The sequence below is a fragment of the Dipodomys merriami genome, unplaced genomic scaffold (assembly GCF_024711535.1).
Source record: "Dipodomys merriami isolate MVZ:Mamm:240054 unplaced genomic scaffold, mDipMer1.0.p SCAF_33, whole genome shotgun sequence".
Taxonomy (NCBI): domain Eukaryota; kingdom Metazoa; phylum Chordata; class Mammalia; order Rodentia; family Heteromyidae; genus Dipodomys; species Dipodomys merriami.
The window spans coordinates 18,239,358-18,259,990 of record NW_027204826.1 but is presented as its reverse complement, the minus strand read 5'-3'; the positions used below and the strand labels follow the sequence as shown (position 1 = coordinate 18,259,990).

Genomic DNA, 20,633 nt, shown 5'->3' with positions numbered 1-20,633 from the left:
GGGAGGGGGGTGGAGGGGAGGGGGTGGAGGAGGGGGCAGTGGTGGTGGAGGGGAGGGGAGCGGCCTTGGAGGCAAGGAGCAGCCACCTCAGGGGCCATCAGCCACTCCTGGTACAGACACTAGTAACACGGCTGCCTCTCACTAAACAACCAGCTTTTGTAACACCCACTGTGAGTCAGTAAGAGGGTCTCTTCTGTTACAGTGCAGTTCAGCGCAAGCTCCCAGCTAAGAGCTGCGAGGCACCAGCGACAAGCCAGGAGCTAGAAGCCAGGGCGGGGCTCCTCCAGGCTCCCCTCCCGCAGGGACTCCCCAACCAGTAAAAACAGAAAAGGGCGTGCTCCCCACAGTGCCACTGACCCCACGAGGGGCCTCCAGCTGGTGCTCCGGGCACCCTTCAGAACACGCACTCTTTGACTCAACTTCCGTGGGCGGTATCTGAAAACTTGGTTCTACCGCAGAGACGGCGGCCATGCTGCCTTAGAAGTCGGAGCGTGGAGTCTCCGGGGCTGTTCACGGGCCTCAGCCCTCAGCCCCGGCCCTTGGAGGGTCTCGGGGCTGTTCAGGGGCCTCAGCCCTCAGCCCTGGCCCTTGGAGGGTCTCCGGGCTGTTCACGGGCCTCAGCCCCGGCCCCGGCCCTCGGGGGCCACGCACCCTCGGTCCTGACACCCACGGTGTCCTTGGCCAGTGACGTGGGCACCCACGGAGGGTGCTACCATGGACAGTTACCACGGAAGAAATGTGGGGGAGCCGTCCCACAGCTGTGAGCTGCCCGGCGGGGCCCAGGCTCCGATCCGAGGCCCGGCGCACAGGGAGCTCGTTTCTGGAGGGAAGCCCAGCAGTGTGACACGGAGGACGTTAGCCGTGTACACGTCACCAATGAAGGAAAGGCAATCCGGACGAATGGGAAGTTCCACACTGAAGCCTGTCTCCACCTCTCCCACCTCCACGCTCCACCCGCCAACGCCCCCTCTCCACCCCTCCCACCTCCACGCTCCACCCGCCAACGCCCCCTCTCCACCTCTCCCACCTCCACCGCTCCACCCGCCAACGCCCCCTCTCCACCTCTCCCACCTCCACGCTCCACCCGTCAACGCCCCCTCTCCACCCCTCCCACCTCCACGCTCCACCCGCCAACGCCCCCTCTCCACCTCTCCCACCTCCACGCTCCACCCGCCAACGCCCCCTCTCCACCTCTCCCACCTCCACGCTCCACCCGCCAACGCCCCCTCCTCTCCACCTCTCCCACCTCCACGCTCCACCCGCCAACGCCCCCTCTCCACCTCTCCCACCTCCACCGCTCTACCCGTCAACGCCCCCTCTGCCCCAGGCAACATGGACATTGCCACGATTTCCAGAAAGCTCAAGCTTTGGAGTTGCTGGGAGTCAGAGTGAACTTGGAAGGGAGGGAAACGGGATAAAGCCAGGAGGACTCCCGTGCCAGTCCGCCACATGGCTGGAGGAAGACCAGAGGAAAGGCCACGGCCAGGCTGGCTCACACCTCGGGATCCTCAGAGCTCAGCAGCCTCCTGCGTATCGGGCTAGGAGATCAAAGCCAGCCCTGAGCCTGCTGAGCCGCAGCGCCTGCAGGACTCAGCGGCCGTCCAGGTTTTCACTTCCTGGAGTACTCGACGTCTACCCTCTTGGACGCCTTTTTCAGAGCCCAGTGAGCGGGGGCCTGTTCCGGGGCCCCAGACCTGCAGCTCAGTCCGGCCCGCCGAGCCCGGCTGAGCCACACAGATGTGCAGGGCTCCAGCCCACGCCCCGCTCCCCACGGGAGGGCCGCATCCTGCCACGCAGCCCAAGAGCCCGCCGCCAGCCGCCCGGAGGACTCGCCAGAACGCAGACTCCCAGGCCTGGAAGCGGCCGGCACCCTGTGCTAGAAGGGCCTCGGGAGGCCCTGGGGCAGGCTCCGCCGGAGACCACCGCGACGTTAGATGCCGCCACCTTCTGCCTCCACGTCTCGGAAGTAAATCTCGAGTTAAAGACTAGCAACATTCTCTTAACAGACTTCTTACATTAGAAATAGAATCTACCTTCTCATCTGCAGGAACACAAGCCCAGGGGAAATGATCCTCTTTGTATGGCATGAGCATGGTACATTCCAGAACCAAAGACCTGGGAGTCAGTCAGGGGCCAGACAGGGGCCAGCCTGGGAGTCAGGGGCTCACCTGGGAGTCAGGGGCTCACCTGGGAGTCGGGGACTCACCTGGGAGTCGGTCAGGGGTTCACCTGGGAGTCAGTCAGGGGTTCACCTGGGAGTCAGGGGCTCACCTGGGAGTCAGTCAGGGGCTCACCTGGGAGTCGGGGCTCACCTGGGAGTCAGGGGCTCACCTGGGAGTCGGGGCTCACCTGGGAGTCAGGGGCTCACCTGGGAGTCGGGGCTCACCTGGGAGTCAGGGGCTCGCCTGGGAGTCAGGGGCTCGCCTGGGAGTCGGGGACTCACCTGGGAGTCAGTCAGGGGTTCACCTGGGAGTCAGGGGCTCGCCTGGGAGTCAGGGGCTCGCCTGGGAGTCGGGGACTCACCTGGGAGTTGGTCAGGGGTTCACCTGGGAGTCGGTCAGGGGTTCACCTGGGAGTCGGGGGCTCACCTGGGAGTCAGTCAGGGGCTCACCTGGGAGTCGGGGCTCACCTGGGAGTCAGGGGCTCACCTGGGAGTCAGTCAGGGGCTCACCTGGGAGCCGGGCTCACCTGGGAGTCAGGGGCTCACCTGGGAGTCGGGGCTCACCTGGGAGTCAGGGGCTCACCTGGGAGTCGGGGCTCACCTGGGAGTCAGGGGCTCGCCTGGGAGTCGGGGACTCACCTGGGAGTCAGGGGCTCGCCTGGGAGTCGGGGACTCACCTGGGAGTCGGGGGCTCGCCTGGGAGTCAGGGGCTCACCTGGGAGTCGGGGGCTCACCTGGGTGTCAGGGGCTCGCCTGGGAGTCAGTCAGGGGCTCACCTGGGAGTCGGGGCTCACCTGGGAGTCAGGGGCTCACCTGGGAGTCGGGGCTCACCTGGGAGTCAGGGGCTCGCCTGGGAGTCGGGGACTCACCTGGGAGTCAGGGGCTCGCCTGGGAGTCGGGGACTCACCTGGGAGTCGGGGGCTCGCCTGGGAGTCGGGGACTCACCTGGGAGTCGGGGGCTCGCCTGGGAGTCGGGGGCTCGCCTGGGAGTCGGGGGCTCACCTGGGTGTCAGGGGCTCGCCTGGGAGTCAGTCAGGGGCTCACCTGGGAGTCGGGGGCTCACCTGGGTGTCAGGGGCTCGCCTGGGAGTCAGTCAGGGGCTCACCTGGGAGTCGGGGGCTCACCTGGGTGTCAGGGGCCAGCCTGGGTGTCAGGGGCCAGCCTGGGTGTCAGGGGCTCGCCTGGGAGTCGGGGCTCGCCTGGGAGTCAGGGGCTCACCTGGGAGTCAGGGGCTCGCCTGGGAGTCAGGGGCCCGCCTGGGTGTCAGGGGCCAGCCTGGGTGTCAGGGGCTCACCTGGGAGTCGGGGCTCACCTGGGTGTCAGGGGCTCACCTGGGTGTCAGGGGCTCACCTGGGTGTCAGGGGCCAGCCTGGGTGTCAGGGGCCAGCCTGGGTGTCAGGGGCTCGCCTGGGAGTCAGGGCTCACCTGGCAGACGCCGCTGATGCACATGTCCAGGGAGTCCGTGTGGCAGCGAGTCCCGTCGAGGACTTTGGGCGCCAGCTCCACGACCAGGCTCTGCCCCCGCGTGTGGCACTGGAGCGCGCAGGGGGCCACGGGGTCGTTGTACCGCGGGAGCCACTCGTAGAAGTGCCCCTGGTACTGGACGTCGTTGTACGCGGAGCACTGCTGGGCTCTGAAGTCCTCGGCGTCGGCGGGGCAGTCCTGGGGAGGAGGGGCCCCACGTCACCAGGGCTGCGGCCGGGAGCGGGTCCCCACGGCCCGGGCCCGCCCCACCGCCACCGAAGCCCGCAGGCACCCTCTGGGTAAACTGTCGACCGAGCCCACACAGCGGCTCCAGCCTGTAATCTCAGCTGCGCTAGAAGGACAGATCGCAAAGACCCCAAGACTGAGGTTCAAGGCCAGCCTGGGCCAAAAGCTCGTGACCCGAACTGAAAACAACAACACGCAGAAGCTTGAAGACCTAGCTCCGATCCAGCACCACCCCCCCAACAGCTCTGAGGACCTAGCTCCGATCCAGCATCCCCCCCCCCCGACAGCTCTGAGGACCTAGCTCAGATCCAGCACCACCCACCCACAGCTCTGAGGACCTAGCTCAGATCCAGCACCACCCCCCACCCCCCACAGCTCTGAGGACCTAGCTCCGATCCAGCATCCCCCCCCCCCCGACAGCTCTGAGGACCTAGCTCCGATCCAGCATCCCCCCCCCCCGACAGCTCTGAGGACCTAGCTCAGATCCAGCACCCCCCCACACAGCTCTGAGGACCTAGCTCAGATCCAGCACCACCCACCCACAGCTCTGAGGACCTAGCTCAGATCCAGCACCACCCACCCACAGCTCTGAGGACCTAGCTCAGATCCAGCACCACCCACCCACAGCTCTGAGGACCTAGCTCAGATCCAGCACCCCCCACCCCCCAGCTCTGAGGACCTAGCTCAGATCCACCCCCACCCCCGACAGCTCTGAGGACCTAGCTCTGATCCAGAATCCCCCCCCCCCCCGACAGCTCTGAGGACCTAGCTCCGATCCAGCACCACCCACCCACAGCTCTGAGGACCTAGCTCAGATCCACCCCCACCCCCGACAGCTCTGAGGACCTAGCTCAGATCCAGCACCCCCACCCCCCACCCCCCAGCTCTGAGGACCTAGCTCAGATCCAGCACCCCCGCAAGTGTGCATCCCAAAAGAAAAAAAAAAAGAACTGTTTTTTTTAAGTTTTTAAGATTCTTGTACCCAAATCTTTATAAAATAACGACTATTTCCTTTCTAGAAATAAAATGCACAGATGCTTCGTGTGCCTCTCAGAACTCTGCAGCTTGCTCGGCAGGAGCTGCCGCCAGTCCCACGCGGGGGCCGGCGGCCCCCCAGGACTCCCCGACAGTGCACGTGCCGGCGTTTTCCGGAGTATCTTCCACCCAGAGGTGTGTGATAGCGTCCTGTCGCTTTCTTTGTCTTTACTTTTTATTATTTAGATTTAGTATCTCTTCAACTTTATTTCCTTCAAAAAAAAGTTTGCTTTCTGTCTTCTAGTTGCTTCCGTGGAATGCCTGCCTGCCTGCCTGCCTGCCTTCCTCCTTCCTTCCTTCCTTCCTTTCTTCCTTCCTTCCTTCTTCCTTCCTTCCTCCTTCCTGCCTTCCTTCCTTCCTTTCTTCCTTCCTTCCTTCTTCCTTCCTTCCTCCTTTCTTCCTTCCTTCCTTCCTTCCTCCTTCCTTCCTTCCTTCCTTCCTCCTTTCTTTCTTCCTTCCTTCCTGCCTTCCTTCCTTCCTTCCTTCTTCCTTCCTGCCTGCCTGCCTTCCTTCCTTCCTCTTTTCTTCCTTCCTGCCTTCCTTCCTTCCTTCCTTCCTGCCTTCCTTCCTTCCTTCCTTCCTTCCTTCCTTCCTGCCTGCCTGCCTTCCTTCCTCCTTTCTTCCTTCCTTCCTTCCTCCTTTCTTCCTCCTTTCTTCCTTCCTTCCTGCCTTCCACATGAAACGATTACCCTTCACAGTGAAGCTACCACATTTTGTCATTTGGGTTGGATCTACTTTCCCACTTGATTTTGCTTTTGGTACTCTGTGAAGTCAAGACGTTTTACACTTGTACCTAGTTGCTGTCTTTTGTTTTTCTTCATCAGTGGCTGGGATGCGCTTCCTGACTCTCTCCTGAGCACGGGTAAATACTTGTGTGCATCTCCACAGTTCCTCAACAGATCAGGATAAAACACGTTTAACCCTTTGTACGACTCACAGGAGTGAGTGACGTCAAGCAGCATTCATGTCTCCCTATGAACAGTTACTGATAAATGTGGGGTCATTGTTTTAAAATGCTTTGTTTCCTTTCTCCCTTTTTCATTACACTAGTTTTGTTTTCTTGGGTGTGTGTATCTGCCGTGTTTATAAGTTGCCTCAAATCTTCTGGATGTAGGTAAGGGACAGACAGAACTAGTTTCCTCCAGAATTCTACCTCTGTCCATATTTTTGTCGTCTGAGCTGGACTAACCTGTGGGATCAAGTGGAAATGAAGCGTGAAGTCGATGGCTCCCCCGTCCTGGGTGAGCAGTCAGCTCCCCCCACACTGAGAAGCTGGAGGAAAGGTGCCAGGCTCTCCAGGACCATGGCTACCTGGCAACGAGCATGGATGACAAGACATGCCCTCCTCCTGCCCCTGGCCGGACTGCGGCTCTGCAGCGCACTCTGAGTGCAGAGCGGCGTGTGTCCAGCGGGTCCAGCCGGCCCAGCGAGCCCCTCCGTCCTGCCGTGGAAACACTGATGTGGAAGTGTGGAAACACTGGAGCCTCCCATATCTGTAGCTCAGACCACAATGCCGGAAATGAAACTCATTCTGAGTTAAGCTACAACATGGATGAGACTGAGTTAACCAATCTAACCTGCAAGATTGAACTGGAAGCTAACCGGAAGCAGGAAGATTCCCTGCTCAGCCGAGCGAGGGCGGCCCTGTGGCCAGTCCACGGCCCGAGCGCCTATGGACACGGAGGATTGTGCCAAGCCTCCATTCGGATCAGACGCTTCGCTCGGAAGAGCACAGGAAGAGCACGGTGCACATAAACCCCTCCTTCCGCGAGACTTTCTCATGGACGAGAGAGGCGGTCTGCAGAGGGCGGCACAGCACCTGACAAGCCGGGGGATGAAGAGCATTTCTCCCATCAGCCTCGGGTCCCTAGTCTGCGCTCGGCTCCCGTCCCTCGGGGCTGGTGGCGCCGGGCAGGTGGTGGACACAAAACACTGGGACGCTGGAGGAGCGTGCCGCTGCCCTGTACTGTGTCCACGAGTCAGACACTGATAAATACTTAACAAAGCAGACCGCTGCATGAGACGGCCTGACGGGGGGCAGCAAGGGAAGGTGCCCCCCAAACTGTCATCAACTGAACAAACACTCAAAGCTTCCACCAAGAGACCGGCGTGCAGAGCACGCCATCGTGCGTGATTTCACCTTCTCTGAGGACGCACCTGATTGCTGCACGTCTTGTATCGGATATTCTGCCCTTCGCAATTCCTAGGGAAAGGAGGAAGAGAGAAACAGTGACTCCGCGGAAGCGGCCATGGAGCAGAAGCAAAGCATGGCGGCGGCTTCCGAGCTGAGTTCTACGGTGCTGACTCCCGGACGGACGCAGAAGGGCTGGAGGAGGGGACCGCGGAGTGGACAGAGAATCCTTTGCTGATTAATACCATAGCCCACAAGCGTATCATGCTCAGGCAACCCCTGTGCCAAGGCCCGGCGGCCACTGAGACTGAGGTAGTGAGTGTGCACGCAGAGAGGAAGGGGTCGTCGCCATGACTGTGACTGGGGAGGCCTCAGGGCTGGTGGGCAGGAGCAGGCCCAGGAGCTCCTTCCCCTACCGCGCGGCGCCTCTCGCACACAGGGCACCGCGCCCCCAGACCACCCAGGCAAAGAAGGGCGTCTTTAGAGGGTTCAGAAGCTCAGAAGAACTTTCTCAGGAGCCGCACTGCTAGTAACGCCATTTCAGCCATCTAAATAGAAGCTATTTTAATAAATAAAAATCAAACAAAAAGGGAAGGAGAAAGCGGCAGCCCAAGGTGTCTCCTGGGGCGGCTCAAGCCCGGTGGACGCCGGCACCTTGGGCTTTGCCCGCGTCCGCTGCCGGGAATGCACTGGCACCGGGAGCCTCTTCAGAGTAGACCTAAAACTGTGAACCTAAGACCTAAGCCCATCATCCTTACACACCCCTGCAAGCCACCACACACCCCTGCAAACACCACACACCCCTGCAATACACCACACACCCCTGCAAATCACCACACACCCCTGCAAGACACCACACACCCCTGCAAACACCACACACCCCTGCAATACACCACACACCCCTGCAAGACACCACACACCCCTGCAAATCACCACACACCCCTGCAAACACCACACACCCCTGCAAGACACCACACCCCTGCAAATCACCACACACCCCTGCAAATCACCACACACCCCTGCAAACACCACACACCCCTGCAAACACCACACACCCCTGCAAGCCACCACACACCCCTGCAAACACCACACACCCCTGCAAGACACCACACACCCCTGCAAGACACCACACACCCCTGCAAACACCACACACCCCTGCAAACACCACACACCCCTGCAAATACCACACACCCCTGCAAATCACCACACACCCCTGCAAGACACCACACACCCCTGCAAATCACCACACACCCCTGCAAATCACCACACACCCCTGCAAGACACCACACACCCCTGCAAGACACCACACACCCCTGCAAACACCACACACCCCTGCAAACACCACACACCCCTGCAAACACCACACACCCCTGCAAGACACCACACACCCCTGCAAGACACCACACACCCCTGCAAACACCACACACCCCTGCAAACACCACACACCCCTGCAAATACCACACACCCCTGCAAATCCCCACACACCCCTTCAAGACACCACACACCCCTGCAAACCACCACACACCCCTGCAAATCACCACACACCCCTGCAAGACACCACACACCCCTGCAAACACCACACACCCCTTGCAAGACACCACACACGCCTGCAAGACACCACACACCCCTGCAAACACCACACACCCCTGCAAACACCACACACCCCTGCAAGACACCACACACCCCTGCAAATCACCACACACCCCTGCAAATCACCACACACCCCTGCAAATCACCACACACCCCTGCAAACACCACACATCCCTGCAAACACCACACACCCCTGCAAATCACCACACACCCCTGCAAACACCACACATCCCTGCAAGACACCACACACCCCTGCAAGCCACCACACACCCCTGCAAATCACCACACACCCCTGCAAACACCACACACCCCTGCAAGACACCACACACCCCTGCAAATCACCACACACCCCTGCAAATCACCACACACCCCTGCAAACACCACACACCCCTGCAAGACACCACACACCCCTGCAAACACCACACACCCCTGCAAACACCACACACCCCTGCAAATCACCACACACCCCTGCAAACACCACACACCCCTGCAAATCACCACACACCCCTGCAAGACACCACACACCCCTGCAAATCACCACACACCCCTGCAAATCACCACACACCCCTGCAAGACACCACACACCCCTGCAAGACACCACACACCCCTGCAAATCACCACACACCCCTGCAAGACACCACACACCCCTGCAAACACCACACACCCCTGCAAATACCACACACCCCTGCAAATCACCACACACCCCTGCAAGACACCACACACCCCTGCAAGACACCACACACCCCTGCAAGACACCACACACCCCTGCAAGACACCACACACCCCTGCAAATCACCACACACCCCTGCAAGACACCCATGCATACCCTACCTAAAACAATCCTGACACATCACTCTTACACACCCGCGTGAACCATCCTTACACGCCCACTGCGAAGTCTCAGGTGATAGGAAAGGAAAGCACGGCCGTCATGAGCCCCCAAACTGACAGGCTCCGTTGAGGACCGAGGTCTTTCCCCCACTGCCTTCTGCGGTGCACCAACTGTGTGTCCAGCTAACAGGAGGGCCTGCTGCGGCTCGGGGTGTGGACACAGCCTGCCGCCGCCTTCCCAGGCAGCAGCAACGGCTGCCCGACCCCAGGTCTGGCCGTCATCTTGAGCATCTGGTCTGGCTCTGTGCGGCTCCCGCGCGCCTGCCCACTGCCCGACCTCTCTGGAGGTGGCTGGGCTCCAGTTACACTCCAGCCTGGAAACGAACGCTGCTCTATGCAAAGCGCGTGAGACCGAATTGCCTTAAAGTGAGGACAGGGGTCCTAGCGCCCAAGCACGGGCTTGCCAGAGAATTCCGGAATCCATTCTTCTGGCCAACGCAGTGAGCTGCAGAAAACATTGCTTCCAAGTGTGTAATATTATAGTAGTTAGTACACTCGAGGAAGGGCTTGCGGTTATTGGGAGTGTATTAAAATACATAGTTGTATTTGTTCTATGCACTACAACATCCATAGCACCCTGACACTGAAATTCTGAGATTGTAAACTTACAAATGTATAAGAAACATGTAAATTCCACATGAGGATACACTGAAAACAGGAATACATTTTCCCTGAGCTTTATAGCACCATAACTTATTACATTCATTTGATGATATATTGACTCAAATACCAGTGTCATGAAGTCTGAGAGGCGTGTGTTTTGAAGAATAAAAATATATTACTTTCTAGAATAGTTGCTAAGCTAGACCTGGTTTCCCAGGGTTGGCATTTGACTAGAACGCTAGGTCCCACATTTCTGAAATGTGGAAATAGAGACAGAGAGAAACAGAGGGAGAGAGACAGACAGACGGACAAGACAGGCAGACTTTCTGGCTAAAGCATGGGTTTTTTTGCTGTGCAAAAAGACTGAGGTGAACTGAAATGTGAACGTCATCAAAGTTTGAAATAACTTTATCGACAAAGAAATAAGTAAGCGAAATAGTTGCTTCCGTCCTCTTCCGTGAGTCAGGAGCTGGGAGGCGCCGGAGCCGAGTGCCTGCTCCAGGCTCAGGGACGGGTCTCTGCTGGGCCCGATGTGTGGTGAGCACGCTCGTACCCCTCTTCCCAAAGTGCTCCCAATCTGTGAAGAGTTCATAAGGAACCAACGAGCCTCCCTGGGGAAGCCGGGCCTCCCCCCTCGAGAGTGAGGCTTGCACACCCACGTTCGGCTGAACGGGAGCGTCCAAATTCTAAACAACAAACCCCCCAAAAACGGGAATGAGGAAAACCACCTGCTCTCATTATCTCAGAGAATGAACTCAAAAATCGCCCGCTAAGGGACCGGGCCAGCCATGTGGCCACGGTGGGCCAGCGATGTGGCCACGGCCTCCCAATCATCCACCGAGTGAGAACCACTCGGAAAGGCTCCGGCTGAGCTTCCTCAGAGGCCCCGAGTCTCGGGACGCAGGCCGGCTCTCTGCTCCTGGGGGGACAGCGCGCGTGCCCTCCCTCCCGCAGGGGACGCCGCGTCCCCCCGAGGAGGGCTGTGTGGTTCTTAGAGACCGTCTCTGGGTCGACTGACCTCCAGCCTCCCGACAGCTGCTCTCCCTTGGCTTCCCGCCTGTCACTGCGTATGAATCTGTGAGCGCTGGATGGAGGAAGGCGGGCCCAGGCGGAGTCACCGCGTGGGACCCCGAGCGCCAGGAATTCACGCTCACCGGACAGCTCGGATGAGGTGAGACAGGGCAAAGGCACACCAGCCCCGGAGAGTCTCCATCTAAGATCATGCGCCACATGGCTTCCCTGACGCCTCAGAACAGCTCCACGTCCACAGCCAGGTGTGCGAGGCTGCGTGTGCACGTGCGTTCTGTGACCTGTGCTCCTTAGCCGTTCCTCACAAGCACCACCGTGTACCGAGCGTTAAGGACAGATGCAAATGAACCCCGCCCCTCCCCGCTGGCACCCTCCCTCCCCTCCCCTCCTGGGCCCTGGAGGTGTCCCGGGCCTGCAGGAAGCCTCTCTCCTCCCATCCTCAGCCACGTGCCTCCACATCCATCCCAGTTCTAGAAGGTTCCCACACTCCTCCTGGAGCACCCCACGCTGCACAGCAGAGCCGTATTTCCTTGCTGGGGAAAACGCACAGAAAGCAGACCGAGCACACTTTCTTCACGAAACTCACCCCGGACTGGGTCCTATGAGCGTGTCCCCCCCGCCCCCGAGACCCAGCACTCGAGTCAAAGTCTACTCAGGGACAGCACAACGCAGTGCCCGGAGGCCTGGCCACACCGGCTGGGCAGAGGGAGGGACCCAGGGATGCCCACGCTCCCCCACCCTGCAGCCCAGGCCCAGAGACGTCACCTCCCAAGACGTCACTTCCAAAGACGTCACCTCCAAAGGTGTGGGGCTGCTGCTTCATGCATAAAACAGTGACACTGGGAAGCGGACAAGAGCCTCTGTGCTCTCTGAGTTTCTCCTCCGTGCGTGGAGACTGGCCAGCGGTGGCCACTTCACTCCAGAGCCTGGGCACACACGCACGTGCACGCACACACGCACACACCACTGGCTGGGCACCATCGCCCCTGGACACACAGCTCCTGTGTCACGTGTGTACACTCACACATGTACATGCATGCACACACGCATGTGTGCACGTGCACACACCACTGGCTGGGCACCATCGCCCCTGGACACACAGCTCCTGTGGTGTGATTCTGGTGAGAGCACTGGCTGTCACGTGTGCACATGCACACGCGTGCACACACACGCACACACACACATGCACACACGTGCACACCCCGCTGGCTGGGCCACCCTCACGGCACATAGCCAGGCCCCATCCGTCCACTCCCGCCCCGGCCAGCGGCCCACCCGGCCAGCCCACTGACCTCCCGGTCAAGCATCTCCGCAGGGAGTAGGAGGCGCCGCCCCCGCAGGTCCGAGAACAGTCGCTCCAGCCGCCCCAGGAGTCCCAGTTGCCGTCCCTGCCGTCCTCCGAAGGTGCGTGTCTTGGGGTCTAGGGATGAAAAGAGGAGGCCGGTCACAGCGGGACACACCGCCAGGCCCGTCTGCAGGGGCTGGTCACAGCGGGACACACCGCCAGGCCAGTCTGCAGGGGCTGGTCACAGCGGGACACACCGCCAGGCCAGTCTGCAGGGGCCGGTCACAGCGGGACACACCGCCAGGCCCGTCTGCAGGGGCCGGTCACAGCGGGACACACCGCCAGGCCCGTCTGCAGGGGCCCATCACAGCGGGACACACCGCCAGGCCAGTCTGCAGGGGCCGGTCACAGCAGGACACACCGCCCAGGCTGGTCTGCAGGGGCCCATCACAGCGGAACACACCGCCAGGCCAGTCTGCAGGGGCCCATCACAGCGGGACACACCGCCAGGCTGGTCTGCAGGGGCCAGTCACAGCAGGACACCGCCCAGGCTGGTCTGCAGGGGCCGGTCACAGCAGGACACACCGCCCAGGCTGGTCTGCAGGGGCCGGTCACAGCGGGACACCGCCCAGGCTGGTCTGCAGGGGCTGGTCACAGCGGGACACACCGCCCAGGCCGGTCTGCAGGGGCCAGTCACAGCGGGACACACCGCCAGGCTGGTCTGCAGGGGCCAGTCACAGCGGGACACACCGCCGGGCTGGTCTGCAGGGGCCCGGGCATGCGGGACACACCGCCCAGGCTGGTCTGCAGGGGCCCGGGCATGCGGGACACACCGCCGGGCTGGTCTGCAGGGGCCCGGGCGCCCTGTGTCCAGGGGTCCCGCGGTGGAAATCCACAAAGGCCTGACCCCTGCTGGCTTTGATTTTTATCCCTCCTCAGCCAATTAAAAAGGGAACAACTTGTATCTGTCAAACGAGGTACAAAGGAGTGCCCGCCAAGCAAGCACAAGGCCCCGAGTTCAAACCCCAGTACCACCGAACAAAAAGAAATACTAAAAGAAGGAAACATTTCGATTAGAATATGATACTGATAGAGCAACAATTGTTAAGTTTTTCTTATGATATTTTACTATTAGTGCATATTACTTATACAGAACAGAATATTCTGGTCATGTCTATTAAAATGTTGATGAGACTCTAGTGTAAGGGCATAGTGTGGGGTCACAAACAACGTAATAGGTGATTTGTTTTATTTATTTCAGGTCTCCCATGTAGCCACGGCTGGCCTCGAACTTGCAATCCTCCTGCCTCCCGAGTACTGGGTTAACCAGAAAAAAAACTCGCAAAGCTTCATAGAGCACAGCAAAATTAATTCCAGATATATCAGAAATTTACATTAAAATACTAGAAAATCCGGAGCCAGTCAGCATACGGCATTATCACAGGGGAAGATTTATCTGAAGGTTGCAACTCTGAAGGAGAAGCCTGGGTTGACGGCGCTGGAACGAACGCACCATCTTGGACAGAGAGGCTGCCCGCACGCACAGAGACGGCGGGGCAGGTGCGCGGCTGGGAGGACAGCAGGACGCGACCCAGGGGGACGGACGGCTGTAGCTCCCCCCAGCCCCGGGCAAGAGCTGAAGCAAATTCAACAAAACAGCCAACTCCGTAAAACCAGGGAGCGAGCACACCCTGGGACCGCTTCACTGCTTCGTGAGCATCCACGGCTGTGGGCGCTGGTTTCAAGACATGGCAGAGGAAGATGCGACACTGGCTGACACCCCAGGACACCTCGTACGCCAGAGAGGAGAGCCGAGCGCACCTCGGAGGGCGCGGGGGAGGGGCCGGGACCCGTTTTACCTTCTCCTACTTTTTGCTTTGTTTCTCTGCACTTCAGAGCATCATTAAAAAAAAAAAAACCCAATTAACAACAAGCAAGCAGACAAGAACCCACATTTCCTGGCACACCGCAAGGCTCAAGGCGGACAGAGCTTACGAACCGCGAGGCTCGTGGAGGGCGCGGCGACATACCGACGCTGCGCTAGACGTGGCCCGGGGTTCGGGCGTCTCATCCGGCCCTTCCCCGGAAAAGGAAAAAGCTAGGAACAAGTAAATGAAGAAGCTGAACTGAAAAACCAACTGGCCGCAGAGGAGTCTCCCAGTCACTTCCCTCAGGTCCCCCAGCCAGTGGGCCCTGGCCTGGGGCCCAGCCTCCTCTCCCCACACAGCCTCTGACCAGAGGTAACACTTCGCGGAGTTTCAGTGAACGGTCCAGCGGAGGGGCAGGGTAAGTACCTGGCACCCGATCAGACCTGTCAGCAGCAGCGGGGGCTGGTGGAGCCCTACTATTTACAGTTCTAATTAGACCACTGCTCCGTTCTATTTTCCACCCTAAATGTCACTGGCCACAACCAGGTCCCTCCTGTCCACTGTGTGGTATAAAATACCATTTTTAATTCAAAAACGAAAGACAAAACCCCACAGTAAGTAGTTGAACACATTCATCTGGACTTTGAGGTGGGGTTGAGTCCAGATTATTTAGGTCAACACTTAAAATACACACAGCTGAGACTGATTTTTCTTTTTTTGTTACTCAATACCCGGATAGATCCAATGTGAAAAGTTGGAAAACACCACTGGGTGTTTTCAGCATGAAGCTGAGCAGTCTCTGAGATATTGTTCTAATTGGTTTTTGTTCCCACGATCCCGTCTGTTCTGTGTACGTTAGAATAGGGTTGCCATCTCTGACTCCACCTCTCCTAACAAAGAAGTAAATTTTGAGTCTAAGATTGTTAGAACAGGCGTGTGACCAGGCACACACGTGTGGCTTTGATCGGACCAGGAGGGCATCTTCCCCTCCGGAAACAGAAGGAGTTCTTGAGTTCCTCTCCCCTCGACGACCAGGCACACACGTGTGGCTTTGATCGGACCAGGAGGGCATCTTCCCCTCCGGAAACAGAAGGAGTTCTTGAGTTCCTCTCCCCTCGACGGCCAGGCACACACGTGTGGCTTTGATCGGACCAGGAGGGCATCTTCCCCTCCGGAAGCAGAAGGAGTTCTTGAGTTCCTCTCCCCTCGACGGCCAGGTACACAGGTGTGGCTTTGATCGGACCAGGAGGGCATCTTCCCCTCCGGAAACAGAAGGAGTTCTTGAGTTCCTCTCCCCTCGACGGCCAGGCTTCGGCCGGGAGCCGGTGGCCCCCATCTGTGATGCTTGGGAGGCAGAATTCAGAACGATCCAAAGTTCTAGGCCAGCGCAAGCAAACACGTGAGTGGGACCCGTCTCAAGGACAAAGCCAGGCACAGCAGGGCGGCCTGACAGCTCCACGGAGCCGGAGGACTGCTGTCCAGACGGCCCTGGGAGAGCCAGCAAGCCCGCGCCCAGAAGAGCACTAACGCAAGGAAGGGCTGGGGCCACGCAGGGGCCACGCCCCTGCCAGGCAGAGCTGGAGGGTGGGCTCTGCCTGGCCCTTCATTCTAGGCCTTCTCCTTATCCAAGAGGGAGCGACCGCAGGGCTGTCCCCTGCCCGGTCTCCTCCCTTCCCTCTGGTCCTAGCCCAGCCACAGGGACACACAGCAGCCTGAGGAGGCGCGAAGGGGCGCTGAGATTGCTGACGAGAAAGCACCTTCGTTCTTGGGCTCGTGGCTTCGTGTGTTCACCCAAGTCCCTGATAACCGTGCTGGACAGACCCCCGCCGCGGGACCCCACCGCGGGACCCCACCGCAGCGAGTTTCTGCTCTGGACAGCAGGAAGCAGACGCGGGACCTGAGAGCAAATTTAATGTTACAATAATAACATTAATAATACCAGCTACCACAACCCGCACCAACTGAAGAAATCAGCCATCAGGTGGTACAGGGTCAAAAAGGGGTCTGCGTGCCTGGTGGTGAGCTGGGAGGTACTGTGTGCTTGGTGCTGGTACTGTGTGCTTGGTGGTAGTGAGCTGCGAGGTACTGTGTGCTTGGTGGTGGTGAGCTGGGAGGTACTGTGTGCTTGGTGCTGGTACTGTGTGCTTGGTGGTGGTGAGCTGCGAGGTACTGTGTGCTTGGTGCTGGTACTGTGTGCTTGGTGGTGGTTAGCTTGGAGGTACTGTGTGCTGTGTGCCCTCCCCGGGACACACTGGGACCACAGAGCCACGGCTCGGCTCCTGGACTCTCCCTGGGCCTGCACACCACTTTTTTGTTTTTCTTCGTTATTTTCTAATTGCAAAGGAATTTGGCACGTGTTTTAACACTCACTTCTTGCTCATCTCTGTTTTCTGAGGCCCTGGGATGAACAGGAACGGCTTATAGAATAAAACAGGCAGTTCTTTTGTTTTAAAAAAGAAAACAGGAAAAACACGGAGAAGGAAAACTATGGAACCATATCCAAAAAGACTGTGCCATGGTCCTGCTTGCTTTAAATATCAGGCTTAAAGATCTCTTAGGAAATTCCACTTTCTCCTAAGTGAAATTCTAGCTAGGGAATGCTCTGGATGAGAGACTCGGCAGAGATCTGTTGACTCATTACGCAGACCTGGGAAGCCGGGCTGTGGCTGTTTACTCATTACGCAGACCTGGGAAGCGGGGCTGTGGCAGGCCGCGTTCACCGCCCTGCAGAGACGCAGGCGTTGCCTGCCCTTCCTTCTCGGCTCAGGCATAAATCAAATCACACAGTATTTTCCTGACAAGCTCTTAAATCTACGACTTGTAATGAACAGTGCAGTTCCCCCTCGCCCTGCTAGGAATCACTAATTAAACACAGACTTCACATACAAGGTCAGTTATTGGAAATGCTGTGTTAACAGCTCCATATTAAAAACAACCCCAAGTGAGCGGGTCCCTGTGGGAGCTGGCGTCCAAGACGCCCGTCCCGAGGAGGCCGCTGGAGGAGGCCGGCCGTTCCGGGAAGCCCTGGGAGACCACTCGGGGAGGCCACTCCGGCTGGGTGACCGCAGTGAGGTTGCTTCAGGCAAATGCCACCTTAAAAATCGGAATCGTGGGATGTCACTTGGGCTACCATGGAGATTGCACCACCCAGCTCAGCCAGGGGCTGCGTGCTGGGCCCCGCTGGCTGGGCTGGGTCTCCAGCTTGGGTGGGTGGGTTGACTCCACTGCCGGAAGTCATCTCTCTTCGAGAAGTCACACCTCCACCCACCGGGAAACCCAAGGCCAGGCCTTCCAAGTGCCCGGCCGCCGCAGTCATCACAACCACGAGAGGCACACGGCCCAGCCCCTCTGTGGACAAGCCAATGGCCAGTCAGAGCGAGGGGCAGCAATCCGGTGGTCTTGCTAGCAAGGAGGGCGGCTCACTGGCCCCGCGCCCGGGCGCCGTCTGCGGGTGCCCCGGAGACTGCGATCTCCCTCCGCTCACCCCTTCCTCCCATGGGTCAGTTACAAGGGAGCTGGCAAATAACCTTCTTGCCTGTCAGACCCTCAGTCCACTCCCAGGAGAACCAAGCCTACGCCCTGCAAGCCCCCAAAATGCCTCTCCCCGTTATCCTTCGGATCACTGACCCACCCTGTATCCCTAACCGTGAGCACCTGTGAGCCCGCGCAGGTGCCCGCACGGTAGCCCCAAGAACTGCAGTGCACGTGAGCACGGGTGACCCACAATGCCGCCGCCGCCGCTGCGAATCACGGTGACCACGTGACGATGCACGGCCAACGCCCTCTGCCTCTGAGGAGTGGTTCTGCTCCCTCTGCAGAGTCCCACGCGCAGAGCTCGGTCCCCGGGGCCTCCTGGGGGGGACATGGAAGAAACGGCCAGGGCACCTCTGAGACATCACGCTGCCCCGTAGACCAGCGAGGGCAAGTTCACGGCACAGCCCCAGATGTGGGCCAGGTGGCGAGGAGAGAAGGGGAAGCTACAGGAATCCGGGAGGCGCCAGGCCGACACCTGCCGAGAGCGGGGCTGGGGTGCGGCCGGTCCGGGCTACGGGACCTGATGCGCTGCCCAGCCCCCGAGGGCCCCCAGCCAGGGCCACCCCGTTCCGAATCAGACGCCGCTCGCTTCTCCGCCCCTCTCCGCCAAGCGCAACGGGCGTGGGGCGACGTGGACTTTACCCCCAGGAAAATGAAACCGGAGCTGGCAGCTTTCACAGGATGAAAAAATGAACACCAAGAGTGGGCCACGCGCGACGTCTCCAACGTGTGGCGCGTGACCGCACGCTGGCCGGAAGGACCCAGTCTGCCTCTTCCTCCAGGGCCCGGGGCCGGCGTGCCCTTCAGCCAAGGTCGGCTCCACCCCTGCTCTTGTGGACGGCTCCGGCTGGCACCTGACAGGAGACCCAACGCACAGGAAATGGAAACACTTACTGAAGCCATTTTCCCTGCCAGGGTAGAAACAGTCCAAAGTGGGACGCTACACCACCACCGCCGCTGTGCCAAGTCGTGAAATGCCGTTCCAGCACCTTCCAAGTGCAGCAAGAGGAAGACAGAGATGAGCAGAACAGAGCGGGAGGCCCGCGGCTGCCGAGTATCAGAGCAAGGGGCCGCCACCACTCCCTCCCCAGCTGCATTTCCACTGTCACCTGCCCGGAGCCCCCCGGAGCCCCTCAGCCAGGGCCGGCCGGCGGCCCCAGCACCGGCACCAACCTGACAACAGGATGAAGCGCTTCCACTGCGCAGCGCGATTTCACGGTGATGCTTCACACATGCACACGCACACGCACACGCACGTGGTGAGCTTAGCAAATTCACCTCCTTTTTCTAAGTGAACCGCAACGTGGCAAAGGATGACTATTTCTATTATTTGTTTTCTGAGTGTGTGGTACTGAGGACTCCCAGGGCCTCATGCATGCCAGGCACCGCGCCCTACCCCCGAGCCACCCTCCCAGCCCACCTCCCCTTACTGTTTCTTGGTCCCCTCCTTCTGGCACCTTCCTGACGTTTTCCGTGGGTCCCACGCAAGCCCACAAGGCATCTCATCCCTCTCCCTCCCCTTCCCTCTCTCCCTCCCGGCTGGTCTGCCCTCCCCACCAGCCCCCTTGGTGGTCACTGGGTTTTCCACTCTGCACATGAAAGCAAGCACACAGTAGTGGTTTTGCGTTTGCTGATCATCACAATCATCAGAGACATCAGAGAACACATGCTGGGAGCTTGGGGCCTCAGTTCTCCTGAGCAGAACAAGGCTGGTCTCACACATCATCCACACTGAATGTCAAAGTCCTCGAGTGCGTGGGTGCACGCACCCACACACGCGCACACACACGCGCACAGGCACACACACACACACGTGTGTGCACACACAGGCACACAGGCACACACAGGCGCACACATGCGCACACACGCGTGCACAGGCACACACACGTGCACAGGCGCACACACACGTGCACACACACATGCACACAGGCACACACGGGCGCACACACGGGCGCACACACGCGCATAGGCACACACGTGCACACACACATAGGCACATAGGCACACACGTGTGCACGCACACACATACACAGGCACATACATGCACACACACAAGCACACACAAGTGCACACATGCATGCACACGCACATGCATGCACACCCACATGCATGTGCACACAGGCACACTCACACACATGCACACAGGCACACAAGGCACACATGCACACACGCGCACACACACACAAACACACGCGCACACACAGGCACGCACACCTGCACACACATGCATGTACACACGCACACAGGCACAGACATGTGCGCACATGCGTGCCTACACACGCGCATGTGCACAAAGGCACGTGCATGCACACACACACGTGCACACCATCGCGCGCACACAGGCACACACACCTGCACACACATGCACATACGCACGCAGGCACACACATGTGCACACGCACACATGCATGCCTACACACACGCACACGTGCACACAGGCACATGCACACACACATGCACACAAGGATCCAGAGACAAGATGCTGCCACCCTGGGATCACCATCCCTGCTGCAGACCCCACCCAAGGCATCTGGGCAGGAGACCCATTCTGTTCAGCTCCAGTGGTGACTTAATGGGAGACTTTGAGAGAGAAATGCTGTACTTCCTTTCTGGGCAGCCGTTCACATCGGGAAGGCAGAAGACTCTACCGAGCACTTTCCCCTCCAAAATGGCAGACCCACCCGAGTTCTCAGGTGTGCAGACCAGACCCACGCCCAGCTGTCAGGTGTGCAGACTAGACCCACGCCCAGCTGTCAGGTGTGCAGACTAGACCCACGCCCAGCTGTCAGGTGTGAA

The 20,633-nt window shown here is 59.4% G+C and overlaps 1 protein-coding gene across 2 annotated transcripts in view; it reads right to left on the bottom strand.

Moving 5' to 3' along the window:
• The window catches only part of Adamtsl3 (ADAMTS like 3), a 110,622-nt gene that overhangs the window by 68,784 nt on the left and 21,205 nt on the right, over nucleotides 1-20,633 (bottom strand). For both annotated transcript variants that reach the window (XM_070043358.1, XM_070043359.1), the window contains exons 4-6: nucleotides 12,443-12,570; nucleotides 7,064-7,109; nucleotides 3,587-3,823 (exon numbers count right to left, since the gene is read on the bottom strand). In XM_070043358.1, the coding sequence (XP_069899459.1) occupies nucleotides 3,587-3,823; nucleotides 7,064-7,109; nucleotides 12,443-12,570 (411 nt within the window). The remainder of the gene's footprint in view (nucleotides 1-3,586; nucleotides 3,824-7,063; nucleotides 7,110-12,442; nucleotides 12,571-20,633) is intronic.